The sequence below is a fragment of the Hylobates moloch genome, unplaced genomic scaffold, assembly GCF_009828535.3.
Source record: "Hylobates moloch isolate HMO894 unplaced genomic scaffold, HMol_V3 SCAFFOLD_9, whole genome shotgun sequence".
NCBI classification, from domain to species: Eukaryota; Metazoa; Chordata; class Mammalia; order Primates; family Hylobatidae; genus Hylobates; species Hylobates moloch.
The window spans coordinates 1067837-1080534 of NW_026652284.1; the positions used below are offsets into that span (position 1 = coordinate 1067837).

Consider the following 12698-nt stretch of genomic DNA (forward strand, 5'->3'; position numbering starts at 1 on the left):
TGCCCAGGCTGGTCTTGAACTCCTGGGCTGAAGGGATCCTCCTGCCTTGGGCTCCCAAGGTGCTGGGATGAGTGAGCCACAGTGCCCTCAGCCTCTATGGACATCTTTAGAACAACATAGTTCATTTCTTCAAACACTCTTGGAACATTTTAACCTCAAGTGTCTTGCTCTTTCATCCTTCTGACAGAACTTTTATAAAACCAAACCTTTAAGCAATGGGATCATCCACCTTCTCTACTTCTAAACTACTAAGCTCAACAAAAGCTGAATGAATATCACAATCACAAGAATATCTGACTCTAGATATTCATAGACTCCAACTTTGGTGGGATACCAACATTCCTGGACAGGCAACCCTTCATGATTCTCTCTAGTCTCCCCATCAAACCCTGTCCTTTTCCCTCAGTGATTATTCTAAACTTCTACCAACTTTCCTCAATCCCTATCCCAACAAATCAACGCAATGTCAGCAAATTCACCTGCTGCACTTAAGATCTTTTGCTCCATCACACAAGAACTTCCACACATTTCTTCCTCATCCCACACACTCACTCACGTCTGGGCCCCCCCTTCTCCCCATCCCTCCCAGGAGAGTGGAAGAAGTGTCCCTCATGCCCCGCATAGCCTGAAGGTGGCCTCTGCTCTGGAGATTGTCTTTTGGTGGCCTCTGGGACCTTGCTTCATCAATCATCCAGCCCTCTAAATCCTTGACCTCAGGCTGGGCGCGGTGGCTCACGCCTGTAATCCCAGCACTTTGGGAGGCCATGGCAGGTGGATCATGAGGTCAGGAGATCGAGACCATCCTGGCTAACACGGTGAAACCCCGTCTCTACTAAAAATACAAAAAAATTAGCCGGCATGGTGGTGGGTGCCTGTCATCCCAGCTGCTCGGGAGGCTAAGGCAGGAGACTCGCTTGAACCCGGGAGGCGGAGGTCGCAGTGAGCTGAGATTGCGGCACTGAATTCCAGCCTGGGTGACAGAGTGAGACTCCTCTCATAAAAAAAGAAAAAAAAAATGCCACTTAAAATGCATACTTAGAATTGGTATAGATGGTTCCTTCCTGGTTGTGTAAGTACTTTAAGGCTTGGCTGAGTGCAGACAGCTCACATGCTTGAGCAGAGCAATTATTAGGAAACTTTCTTAACTCTATCTTTTTATTTTTTATTTTTTGAGACAGAGTCTTACTCTGTTGCCCAGGCTGGAGTACAATGGCATGATCTCAGCTCACTGCAACCTCCACCTCCTGAGTTTAAGCGATTCTCCTGCCTCAGCATCCTGAGTAGTTGGGATTACAGGTGCTCGCCACTATGCCCAGCTAATTTTTGTATTTTTTTTTTTTTTTTTTTGAGATGGAGTCTTGCTCTGTCACCCAGGCTGGAGTACAATGGCGCGATCTCGGCTCACTGCAAGTTCTGCCTCCCAGGTTCAAGCAATTCTCCTGCCTCAGCCTCCTGAGTAGCTGGGACTACAGGTGCCCGCCACCACGACGGCTAATTCTTTGTATTTTTAGTAGAGATGGGGTTTCACCGTGGTCTCGATCTCCTGACCTCGTGATCCACCTGCCTCGGCCTCCCAAAGTGCTGGGATTACAAGCGTGAGCCAGCGTGCCCGGCCTGCATTTTATTTTATTTTATTTTACGTATTTATTTTGAAACGGAGTCTTGCGCTGTTGCCCAGGCTTGAGTGTCGTGGTGCATTCTCGGCTCACTGCAACCTCCGCCTCCCAGGTTCAAGTGATTCTCCTGCCTCAGCCTCCCGAGTAGCTGGGATTACAGGCACCGACCACCACACCCGGCTAATTTTTGGGTTTTTAGTAGAGACACGGGTTCACCATGTAGGCCAGGCTGGTCTTGAACTCCTGACTTCAAAGGATCTACCTGCCTCGGCCTCCCAAAATGTTGTGATTACAGGCGTGAGCCACGGCACCTGGCCCGTCACCTTCAGTCCTGAGCTCACAGGCAGGGTTCACATGTTGCCTGTTGTGGGCATTGTAGCTTAAAAATTTAATTGGCAAGGCCAGGTGTGGTGGCTCACACCTGTAATCTCAGCTCTTTGGGAGGCCAAGGTGGGCGAATCACCTGAGGTTGGGAGTTTGAGACCAGCCTGACCAACATGGAGAAACCCCATCTCTACTAAAAATACAAAATCAGCCAGGCATGGTGGCAGGTGCCTATAATCCCAGCTACTCAGGAGGCTGAGGCAGGAGAATTACTTGAACCTGGGAGGCAGAGGTTGCGGTGAGCCAAGACCATGCCATTGCACTGAAGCCTGAGCGACAAGAGGGAAACTCTGTCTCCAAAAAAAAAAAAAAAAAGGAGAGAACAGGAGTGTGGTCACCTGCTGGGCCTGCTGTAACCACTGGGGCATGTGTGCCCACAGCTCTGAAGGCTAGAGGCCCAAGGTCAGGGTGTCAGCTCGGTCCCTCCCTGTGGAGTGTTCTTTGCTGGGTTCTCATGTGGCAGAGAGAGTGACTGAGCTCTCACTCTGGTGTCCCTTACAAGGATGCTCATCCTGCTCTGCTCACAGCGGTGGTGGTGAGCCACTGCGCTCAGTGCCAACTTTGTCCTTCAGCAGTTTTTGTGTGTGTGTGTGTGCCAGGTGCACTGTAGGGTCCAGCCCCACAGGATTGATGGGTTTTCTCCTCGTGTGCGGAGACGAGAGAGCGTAGAAGTAAAGACACAAGACAAAGAGATAAAAGAAAAGACAGCTGGGCCCGGGGGACCACTACCACCAAGATGTGGAGACCGGTAGCGGCCCCGAATGCCAGGCTGCGCTGATATTTATTGGATACAAGACAAAGAGGCAGGCTAAGGAGTGTGAGCCATCTCCAATGATAGGTAAGGTCACGTGGGTCACGTGTCCACTGGACAGGGGGGCCCTTCCCTGCCTGGAAGCTGAGGCAGAGAGAGGGAGGGACAGAGAGAGCGAGAGACAGCTTACGCCATTATTTCTGCTTACCAGAGACTTTTAGTACTTTCACTAATTTACTACTGCTATCTAGAAGGCAGAGCCAGGTGTACAAGATGGAACATGAAGGTGGACTAGGAGCGTGACCATTGAAGCACAGCATCACAGGGAGACGGTTAGGCCTCCGGATAACTGTGGGCAGACCTGACTGATGTCAGGCCCTCCACAAGAGGTGGAGGAGCAGAGTCTTCTCTAAACTCCCCCGGGGAAAGGAAGACTCTCTTTCCCGGTCCGCTAAGTAGCGAGTGTTTTTCCTTGGCACTGACACTACTGCTAGACCACGGTCTGCTTAGCAACGGGCGTCTTCCCAGACGCTGGCATTACCACTAGACCAAGGAGCCTTCTGGTGGCCCTGTCCGGGCATGACAGAAGGTTTGCAACTGTCTTCTGGTCACTTCTCACCATGTCCCCTCAGCTCCCATCTCTGTATGGCCTGGTTTTTCCTAGGTTATGATTGTAGAGTGAAGATTATTGTAATATTGGAATAAAGAGTAATTGCTACAAACTAATGATTAATGATATTCATATATAATCATATCTAAGATCTATATCTAGTATAACAATCTTATTTTATATATTTTATTACACTGGAACAGCTCGTGCCCTTGGCCTCTTGCCTCGGCACCTGGATGGCTTGCCGCCCACACGCAGTGGCTCACGCCTGTAATCCTGGCACTTTGGGATGCCAAGGTGTGTGGAGCACCTGAGGTCAGGAGTTCGACACCAGCCTGGCCTAAATGGTGAAACACTGTCTCTACTAAAAATACAAAAATCAGCCAGGCATGGTGGTGTGTGCCTGTAATCCTAGCTACTTGGGAGGCTGAGAGGCATGAGAATCACTTGAACCCGGCAGGTGGAGGTTGCAGTGACCTGAGATCGTGTCACTGTACTGCAGCCTGGACTACAGAGTGAGACTCCCTCGCAATAAAAAATAAAATAAAAAGTTTTTTTTTTTTCCTTTGGCAATTCAAGATCCCTAGAGATTCCACATCAGTTTTAGTAAAAAATAATTCGGGTTTTTACAGGGATTGCATCCGGTCTCTATATTGCCTTGACGTCTCTTAGCAATGTTGTCTGGTTTTTTTTTTTTTTTTTCTTGAGATGGAGTCTCACTCTGTCACCCAGGTTGGAGTGCAGTTGTTGGCCAAGATGGTCCCAAACTCATGATGTTACCCGCCTGCCTCTGGCTCCCAAAGTGCTGGGATTACCGGCGTGGGCCACCACGCTCGGCCAGTTTTCATTGTACAGGTCTTTCACCTTCTTGGTTAAGTGAATTTCCAAGTATTTTATTCTTTCGGATGCTATTGTAAACGGAAATGGTTTCATAATTTCCCTTTCAGATTTTTCATTGTTAGTATGTAGAATTGCAGCTGTTTGTGCTGTTGATTTTGTTTCCTGTAACTTTGCTGATGTCACGGGGTTGTTTATTCCAATATGGATTCTAGGATTTTCTTTTCTTTTTTTTTTTTTTTATATGGACTCTCGCTGTGTCACCCAGTGGCACAGTCTCGGCTCACTGCAAGCTCTGCCTCCTGGGTTCACGCCATTCTCCTGCCTTAGCCTCCTGAGTAGCTGGGACTACAGGCGCCCGCCACCACGCGCAGCTAATTTTCTGTATTTTTAGTAGAGATGAGGTTTCACCATATTAGCCAGGATGGTCTTGATCCCCTGACTTTGTGATCTGCCCGCCTTGGCCTCCCAAAGTGCTGGGATTACAGGCGTGAGCCACCACCCTCGCCCAGCAGGATTCTAGGATTTTCTACATATAAGATTATGTCATCTGAGAACAGGTGATTTTACCTCTCCCTTTTCAGTTTGGATGACTTTTCTTTTTCTTGTCTAAGGTTAATTTTTGTATTTTTGACAGAGACGGGTTTCACCATGTTGGCCAGGCTGGTCTCAAACTCCTGTTTTCAGGTGATCTGCCCACCTCGGCTTCCCAAAGTGCTGGGATTACGGGTGTGAGCCACCGTGTCTGGCTGGCATTTTCTGGCTTTTTTTTTTTTCTTTAGACAGAGTCTCACTCAGTCGCCCAGAGTGGAGTGCAGTGACGAGATCTCGCGGCTCACTGTGTTATATGGAAATTTTCTGTGCCGCCAAAGAAGTAGAACTCGAATATAAATTTTTCTCAGCTAGACAATTTACTTCTATAGAAGGGGACGTCTCATAGATGGAGCAATGGCGAGCGCTTGGACAAGGGAGGGGAAGGGGTTCTTATTCCTGACGCAGGTAGCCCCTACTGCTGTGTGGTTCCCCTATTGGCTGGGGTTAGAATGCACAGTCTAAACCGGTGCCCACTGGCTATTTTAAAGGGAGCAGGAGTATGGGCCAGAGTGGCGGGGTGAGTGGTTTGGTGGGAAAAATGGTTATGGGACAGGTAACTTAAGGTGACTCAGGTCAAAGCAGGTGACCGGGATTAGTTAGGACGGAGCAGGTGACCAAGGCAACAGATGTCAACTACTGACTAGAACAGGTGGAAAAGGTTGTTTACTGAAACTGCGACGAAGTTAGACTTTAAAATGCAGGACAAAGAGTGAACATACTGACATACTGGTTCTTTGAAGGGAAATTTAGAACTCATTGTATCTAACATTATTCAGGCTTAAAATAGTTTCCAATCCAGGGGGAAAAGTCACTCCATATATTCCGTGAAGTCAACCAGTTCCATCAAGGAGAGAGTCGGGGCCGCTGGGAGCGCATGGACCGTGGGCTCCGGGGCGGCGCCTGCCCAGGCACCCCGGCCCCGTCCACGTCCCGCAAGAGGACCTCGCTGGCCGCGCCACGCGGGAAGGGGCCGCCCCGGGGCCTTGGGCGGGAGGCCCCGGCACCCTCTGTGGGGAGCCGTACGGCCATGCGGGCTGCTGAGACTTCGAGGAGCGGAGGCGCCTCTCCTGGGCTCTTGGCGCAGCGACCCCAGGGCGCGGACTCACCGCAGAAGGGCTCGACTTGCCCGGGCGCCGGTGTCGCCTCGGGTGAGGCTCCCGCGAGACTCTTCTCTGCGTCCTGGACTCACCGCAGGACGCCCCGCCGCACGGGTCGAGAACCTTGGGGCTATGGTCGGGCGCGGTGGCTCACGCCTGTAATCCCAGCACTTTGGGAGGCCGAGGTGGGCGCATCACGAGGTCAAGAGATCGAGACCATCCTGGTTAACACGGTGAAACCCCGTCTCTACTAAAAATACAAAAAATTAGCCGGGCGCAGTGGCGGGCGCCTGTAGTCCGAGCTACACTGGGGGCTGAGGCAGGAGAATGGCGTGAACCCGGGAGGCGGAGCTTGCAGTGAGCCGAGATTGCGCCACTGCACTCTGGGCTGGGCGAAAGAGCGAGACCTTGTCTCAAAAAAATAAAAAACAGAGAACCTTGGGGCTCCTTGGACACCTGCCACCCGTTGCCGCCAAGGCCGGAACTCCGCGGAGCCCCTAGCAACGGAGCTGACGCGGTTGCGGCGCGGGGCAGACATTGCCTCGGGTTCGCGTACGTCCCTCGGGCATTTTGTCCCGGCGTGGCTCCCGTAGCCAGACACTTCACCCCGCCCACCTGGCTCCCGCCCCCCCCCGGCTCCCGCCCCCCCGGCTCCCGCCCCCCTAGCTCCCGCTTCACTGGCTCCCAAAGCATGTTGGGCAGTCGTGGCGCCGATGCTATGACGTCACTGCGCTCGCGGCCAATCCAAGGGCTGAGCGCGTGTCCCTTACGCGCTTCTGTCGCCGGGAGGAAGGGGTGTGTGTCGCGCCTGCGCAGTGGTCCTGGCCAACGGCTCGCGGCGCGTGGAGGCTGCTCTCAGCCGCGCGCGAGTCAGACTCTGTTGGGGTCCCGGCGGCGGTAGCGGCGGCAGCGGCGGCGGTGCGAGCATGTCGTGGCTCTTCGGCATTAACAAGGGCCCCAAGGGTGAAGGCGCGGGGCCGCTGCCACCTTTGCCGCCCGCGCAGCCCGGGGCCGAGGGCGGCGGGGACCGCGGCTTGGGAGACCGCCCGGCGCCCAAGGACAAATGGAGCAACTTCGACCCCACCGGCCTGGAGCGCGCCGCCAAGGCGGCACGCGAGCTGGAGCACTCGCGTGAGTGCCGCGGAGCGGGGCGGGCGGGACGGGCCGGGGAAGCGGGAACCCTGGCCCTTGCTGCTCCTCGCCGCTGTCGGCAAGCACTTCCCGGGCGAGACTGCGCCTCCGGAGCACCCCGGGCCGGAGCCGTCTCGCGTCCCGGGAGGATCGGACTCTTTCTGTCACCCTTTTGCACCTCTCCAGCTGTCAGGAGCGGGTCAGGTGCGGAAAGCGGTGCGGAGGTGGCGCTCATAGGTTACAGGGGTCAGGGCCTGGGGCTGGCCGTGGTCTTGTTACCGCCGAGTGTGTGGGATCCTTCTGCGCTTGTTGCCTCCACGTGGCACAGGCCAAGGCGTGGCCAGATCGGTAGATGGGTTTGTTGGGTGGTTGCTAGCAATTTCCACATAACAAGGGAAGCGTATTTGAGAATCATTTGGTTCTAACGAGAGCCTAGCAGATTTGCACTTCTTGTGGTTTTAGCATTTGCACGGCGAGGTCTGTGAAGCCACAGGTCAGGCCGTGCTGCCCAACTTGAGTAAATTCCTGACCCAACGCCCTCAAGGTGTGAGCACTCATCGTGTTGGTCAGGCTGGTCTTGAACTCCTGGCCTCAGGTGATTCGCCCACCTCGGCCTCCCAAAGCGCTGGGATTACAGGCGTGAGCCGCTGCTCATGGCCTTGCTCGGTAATTTCAATGATCAGGTTAGGATGGGAATCAAGGGCTGGACTTCAGGGCACCTCGGAGGACAGCAGACTTTGGTGACTGACTTTCTTGCTGCAGGCTTATTTGGAGGGTTCCTTTCTGTCCTAGTTCCTGGGGGTTTTCACCCGCTAAGTTCACTTAGAGATTGAAACTTCTCCCACTTCCAGAAGCTGAATCTTAGTTATCAGCCTGTGGCCCCCTGCAGTGGTGTAGGCCTGGTTGAGCAGCCTCAGGCCGCCGGGGCCTCCTCCCTGCACCCATGGTGCAGACCTGTGCCTCTGAGTTGCTCCAGTCCTGGCGGCCCCAGAGCTCCTGACCCGCAATCCGCTCTGCTGGCGTTGCCAGTGCCTTGGCCTGCCCTCTCTGTGGTCGAGCCGGGCCTGCGGCAGGGTCTCCAGGTGCACCGTGGGGAGCCCTCCATCAGTCTTTATTTCGTGTGGATTCTGTTCCAGGTGTGGGCTCTTTCATTTTTATCCCTTCCCTCCTTCCTGGCGTCACTGCTGGCTGGTGAGAGAGGTTTCTCCAGAATTTGCCGCCCCCTTTCGGTCCTGGACCTCTTTTTCCTCTGGTGCTCCCTGCCCTGCCAGTCTGCCTGGTAGCCCCTCTGCAAGCCCCGCCCCTCCGGACGCTCCTGGCTTCCTCCGTGCGCCTTTCCTGGCAGCAGGGTCGCCGAGATTCGGCCGGAGCCCATTGCTTTGGCCTTGCTGCTCTCCAGCAAACGGGAGGCTCCTCCTCACAGACTGGCTGCCTCCTCTGTCCCTTGAGGCTAGCCCCATGCTGCCTTGTTCCCAGAGTCTTCCCTGACCCCTCCTCTGGCCTGTCCTTGGAAGCCAGAGCAGCACATTGTGCCAGAACTGTCTGTGAGCACCAGCGCTTGCCCTGCACTCCACAGAGTGGTTGCCTGGAGGACACCCTGGTGCCCTGTGGGTGTGAATTCACGCGCTGGGACACACGTCCCTGGCACAGGTCACTCCAAGGTGGTGAATGATTGTTCTCATTCTCATAACCGAGAGGCCACACGGGCACCTGACCTGCTCTTTCCCCTCTCCTCCCAAGAGTCACTGAGGGTGGGAACTGTCAGTGAGCCATTTTCAGGGGAGGGAGTGGCCTCAGCTTAATCCAGCCAAAGGTCCCCTCGGGAGGAAATAGGCAGAGCGCCTCACTGTGACACCCACAGTGTCACAGTGCCACACTGCTCTGCAGCAAGACTAGGGAACTGACACACCCTCGGCCCCCTTGGGGTCAGAGTGAGAGTGGTTGAGGGCCTTTGGGGCTGCCCTTGGCTTCCCGAGCTCAGCAGCCAAACCTGTTCACCTGGCACTGTCTTCCCTGAGAGGCAGGTCCCGGTCTCATCTGTGCTGTGTTCACTGGGGTCCCCGAGGTTGGCTCCCAAGGCACTTCCTGAAATCTGACGCTGATGCCCGTCAGCCTAGTTTGTGCCTAACCACAGGCCCAAGCAGACCCACCCCAAACGCCAAAGCGTCGCTGCCTCTGTCTAAATGCAACGAGCACTCCCCACAGCACTTCCCACCTGCGTCAGTCACCTCCAAAAATTACACCTGAGCTGAGAACAGACGCTGGGCTCTAGTGACGTGTTTGCTGCAGTTGACTCTGAAGGCTTAAAAAAGTGAGACGGGCTGCAGGAGGAAGAGAGACGGGAACAACGCACCAACCCAGGAGCGTCGGCGGTCCCTGCCTACTTTACGCGTCTTTCTGTGTTAGAAGATTTATATATTTATGTATTTATTTGAGACGGAGTTGCCGTCCATTGCCCAGGCTGGAGGGCAGTGGCGCAACCTCGGTTCATCGCAACATCCATCTCCCGGGTTCAAGCAATTCTCCAGCCTTGGCCTCCCGAGTAGCTGAGATCACAGGCGTGCACCACTGTGCCCTGCTCTTTTTTTGTCTTTTTAGTGGAGACGGGGTTTTGCCATGTTGGCCAGGCTGGAGATTTTTTTTTTTAAAGTCTTTGTCTAGCTGGAGTGCAGCGGTGTGATCTGGGTTCACTGCAGCCTCTGCCTCCGGGGTTCAAGCCATCCTCCCACCTCAGCCTCAGAGTAGCAGGGATTACAGGCATGCGCCACTGTGCCCAGCTAATTTTTGTATATTTAGTAGAGATGGGGTTTCACCACATTGGTCAGGCCGGTCTCTAACTCCTGGCCTGAAGTGATCAACCCGCCTCAGCCTCTCAAAGTGCTGGGAGTACAGGAGTGAGCCACCGCGCCCGGCCAGAAGATTTTTTTTTTTTTTTTTTTTTTTTTTTTTTTTATTTTTTTTGGGGGAGAGTCTCCCTGCTGATGCTGAGGCCTCAGCAGCTCAGAGAATACGTACTTCCGTCCTAGGACACCCAAACATCGACCTGTGTCGGTTCCCCTCTAGGAACAAAATGTAACTGAGAACTTTGTCGTACACTTGCCCTCATCACCCTGAGCTTGTTGGCTGCTATCTGATTCTTATTCATTCCCTTTCTTGCCTGCATGTGCTTGATAGCAGATCAACGACAATAGCCATTGGAAGCTTAGGAAAAGCGTGTGTAACGTGAAAAAATGGACACTTTAGCCATCGCCTGACTTTGTGTTGAATTGGGAAAGAGCCTCCTGCCGTCCACGTGGGATGGCCTTCCTGATGTGGCTCTCCAAGACCGTCCCTGGGGGGATAAAACCCCACAAATGCATCAGGCCGTGTGCTGGGGATGGGGCATCGTCATGCCAGGTCTGACTAGGAAGGAGGAGGGGGAGGCAGGGCTGGGGGCTTTGAGGTCGAGGCGTGGCTGTGGATTCCAGAAAGCCCCTTGGCTGGTGTGCATGCCTGCCCAGCGGCATCCGCGTATGCTAACACCTGCTCTCCGTGGCCCTGCATCTGCAGGTTATGCCAAGGACGCCCTGAATCTGGCGCAGATGCAGGAGCAGACACTGCAGTGGGAGCAACAGTCCAAGCTCAAAGTGAGTGGGGCCGGTGTGGGCGGGGAGGCCGGGTCGCACATGGGGTTTGGGTGCGGAGATTGTTGGGGCTACTGCCGGTGGGTAGGGCTGGGGGCGTGTACATGGGCAGCAGTGGGGCCCAGGGCTGAGCTTGGGCGCCTCATTTCACAGAAGGAAACAAGGGGAAGTGAGAGACGCTGCTGCAGTGCCGCCGGAGAGGGAGGGCGGGTGTTGGTGAGGGTGTCTGGTCGTCCTGAGGGCCTGGGTCTTTTTGATGTTCTCACCTCATTTCATTACACTCAGCAGGATTTTTTTGTTTTATTTTGTTTTATTTATTTATTTTGAAACGGAGTGTCTGTTTCCCAGGCTGGAGTTCTGTGGTGCCATCTGGGCTCACTGCAGCCTCCGCCTCGTGGTTTCAAGCAATTCTCCTGCCTCAGCCTCCTTAATAGCTGGGATTACAGGCACCAGCCCCCACACCTGGCTAATTTTTGTATTTTTAGTAGAGACGGGGTTTCACCATGTTGGCCAGGCTGGTCTCGAACTCCTGAACTCAAGCGATCCACCTGCCTCGGCCTCCCAAAGTGCTGGGATTACAGGCTTGTGCCACTGTGCCTGCCCTGTTTCATATTATTATTATTTTTTATAGGCAGAGTCTTAGTCTGTCTTGCAGGCTGGTTGCAGTGGCGTGATCTCAGCTCACTGCAACCTACACCTCCCGGGTTTAACCCCCTTCCTCACCCTCTGAGCAGCTGGGACTACAAGAGCCTGCCACCACATCTGGCTAATTTTTGTATTTTTAGTAGAGATGGGGTTTCACCATGTTGTCCAGGCTGGTCTCGAACTACTGACCTCAGTTGATCCAGCCACTTTGGCCTCCCAAAGTGCTGGGATTATAGGCGAGAGCCATCGCACCCAGTCCGCTCAGCAGGATTCCTAGAATAAGCACGAGCTCTGCCCTCAGTGCAGTCCAAAAGTGGGTGTCCGGCCTCCCTCCCTGGGGGCCTTCACAGGCTTCTGCTGGTGCTTCTCTGCCTGTGGGTCTGGATTCCTCCAGGGCCTGAGCCTGCGTGCAGATGCGGCTGGAAGCCCTGAGCCTGCTGCACACACTAGTCTGGGCACGGAGTCTCTGCCGTGGCGGAGCTGTGCAGACACGAGGGGCTGTCAGGCAGCGCCAGCCCTGAGCAAGTGCCAGCTGATGAGTGCTGTGCTCTGCAGGAGTACGAGGCCGCCGTGGAGCAGCTCAAGAGCGAGCAGATCCGGGTGCAGGCAGAGGAGAGGAGGAAGACCCTGAGCGAGGAGACCCGGCAGCACCAGGCCGTAAGAGCTCAAGAGGCCGCGAGGGAGGCCGCCCGGCTCGGGGGAAAGGCGCGGGGCAGGACTGGGAGCTGGGTGCGGCCCCGGGGCGCTCTGGAGTCAGCCTTTAGAGCTGCCCTTGGAACAGCCTTGCACAAACGCCTAAGACCTGTGAGGTCCCTCACTGCTGAGCCGGACGGGAGGTCCCCGCGCCTCCCCACGTTTGTGTGAGGCTGATGGCGTGTCGGAGTCCCCGGTGCTTGGCCCGGTCGGCCCTGACTGTAACTCCCGGCTGAGATGTGTCTTTGTCGCCCTCTTCTCCCCCAGAGGGCCCAGTATCAAGACAAGCTGGCCCGGCAGCGCTACGAGGACCAATTGAAGCAGCAGGTGAGCTCAGCCTCCCCTGCGAGGCGCCTGCGTCCCTGAGAACGTAGGTAGCTTTGTGGGACCAGTCAGTGGGTCAGAGGCCACGGGGCAAGAACGCTGGGGTTGCTGATGGTGGGTGCTAGAGCAGGGGAAACTACTCGGACAGACACGCACAGGCACATATGTACAGGCACACATGCAGAGATGTGTGCACACATGTACACGGGGAGACAGGCACCTGCCCACACGGACATGCACACACACTCCCCGCACACACGGACAGGCACACACACACCCCTGCACACACGGACCCACACACACTCCCCGCACACAGGTGCACAGACCCCTGCACACACGGGCACACACCCCGGCACACGGGCACACACACACCCCCCCACACAGAGGCCTGCA

At 55.1% G+C, this 12698-nt stretch overlaps 1 protein-coding gene across 1 annotated transcript in view; it reads left to right on the forward strand.

Moving 5' to 3' along the window:
* The window catches only part of LOC116813757 (ATPase family AAA domain-containing protein 3B-like), a 37329-nt gene extending 24982 nt beyond the window's left edge, over positions 1 to 12347 (forward strand). The window contains exon 4 of the mRNA XM_058444365.1: positions 12249 to 12347. Within this exon, the coding sequence (XP_058300348.1) occupies positions 12249 to 12347 (99 nt within the window). The remainder of the gene's footprint in view (positions 1 to 12248) is intronic.
* The last annotated feature ends 351 nt before the right edge of the window (positions 12348 to 12698 follow it).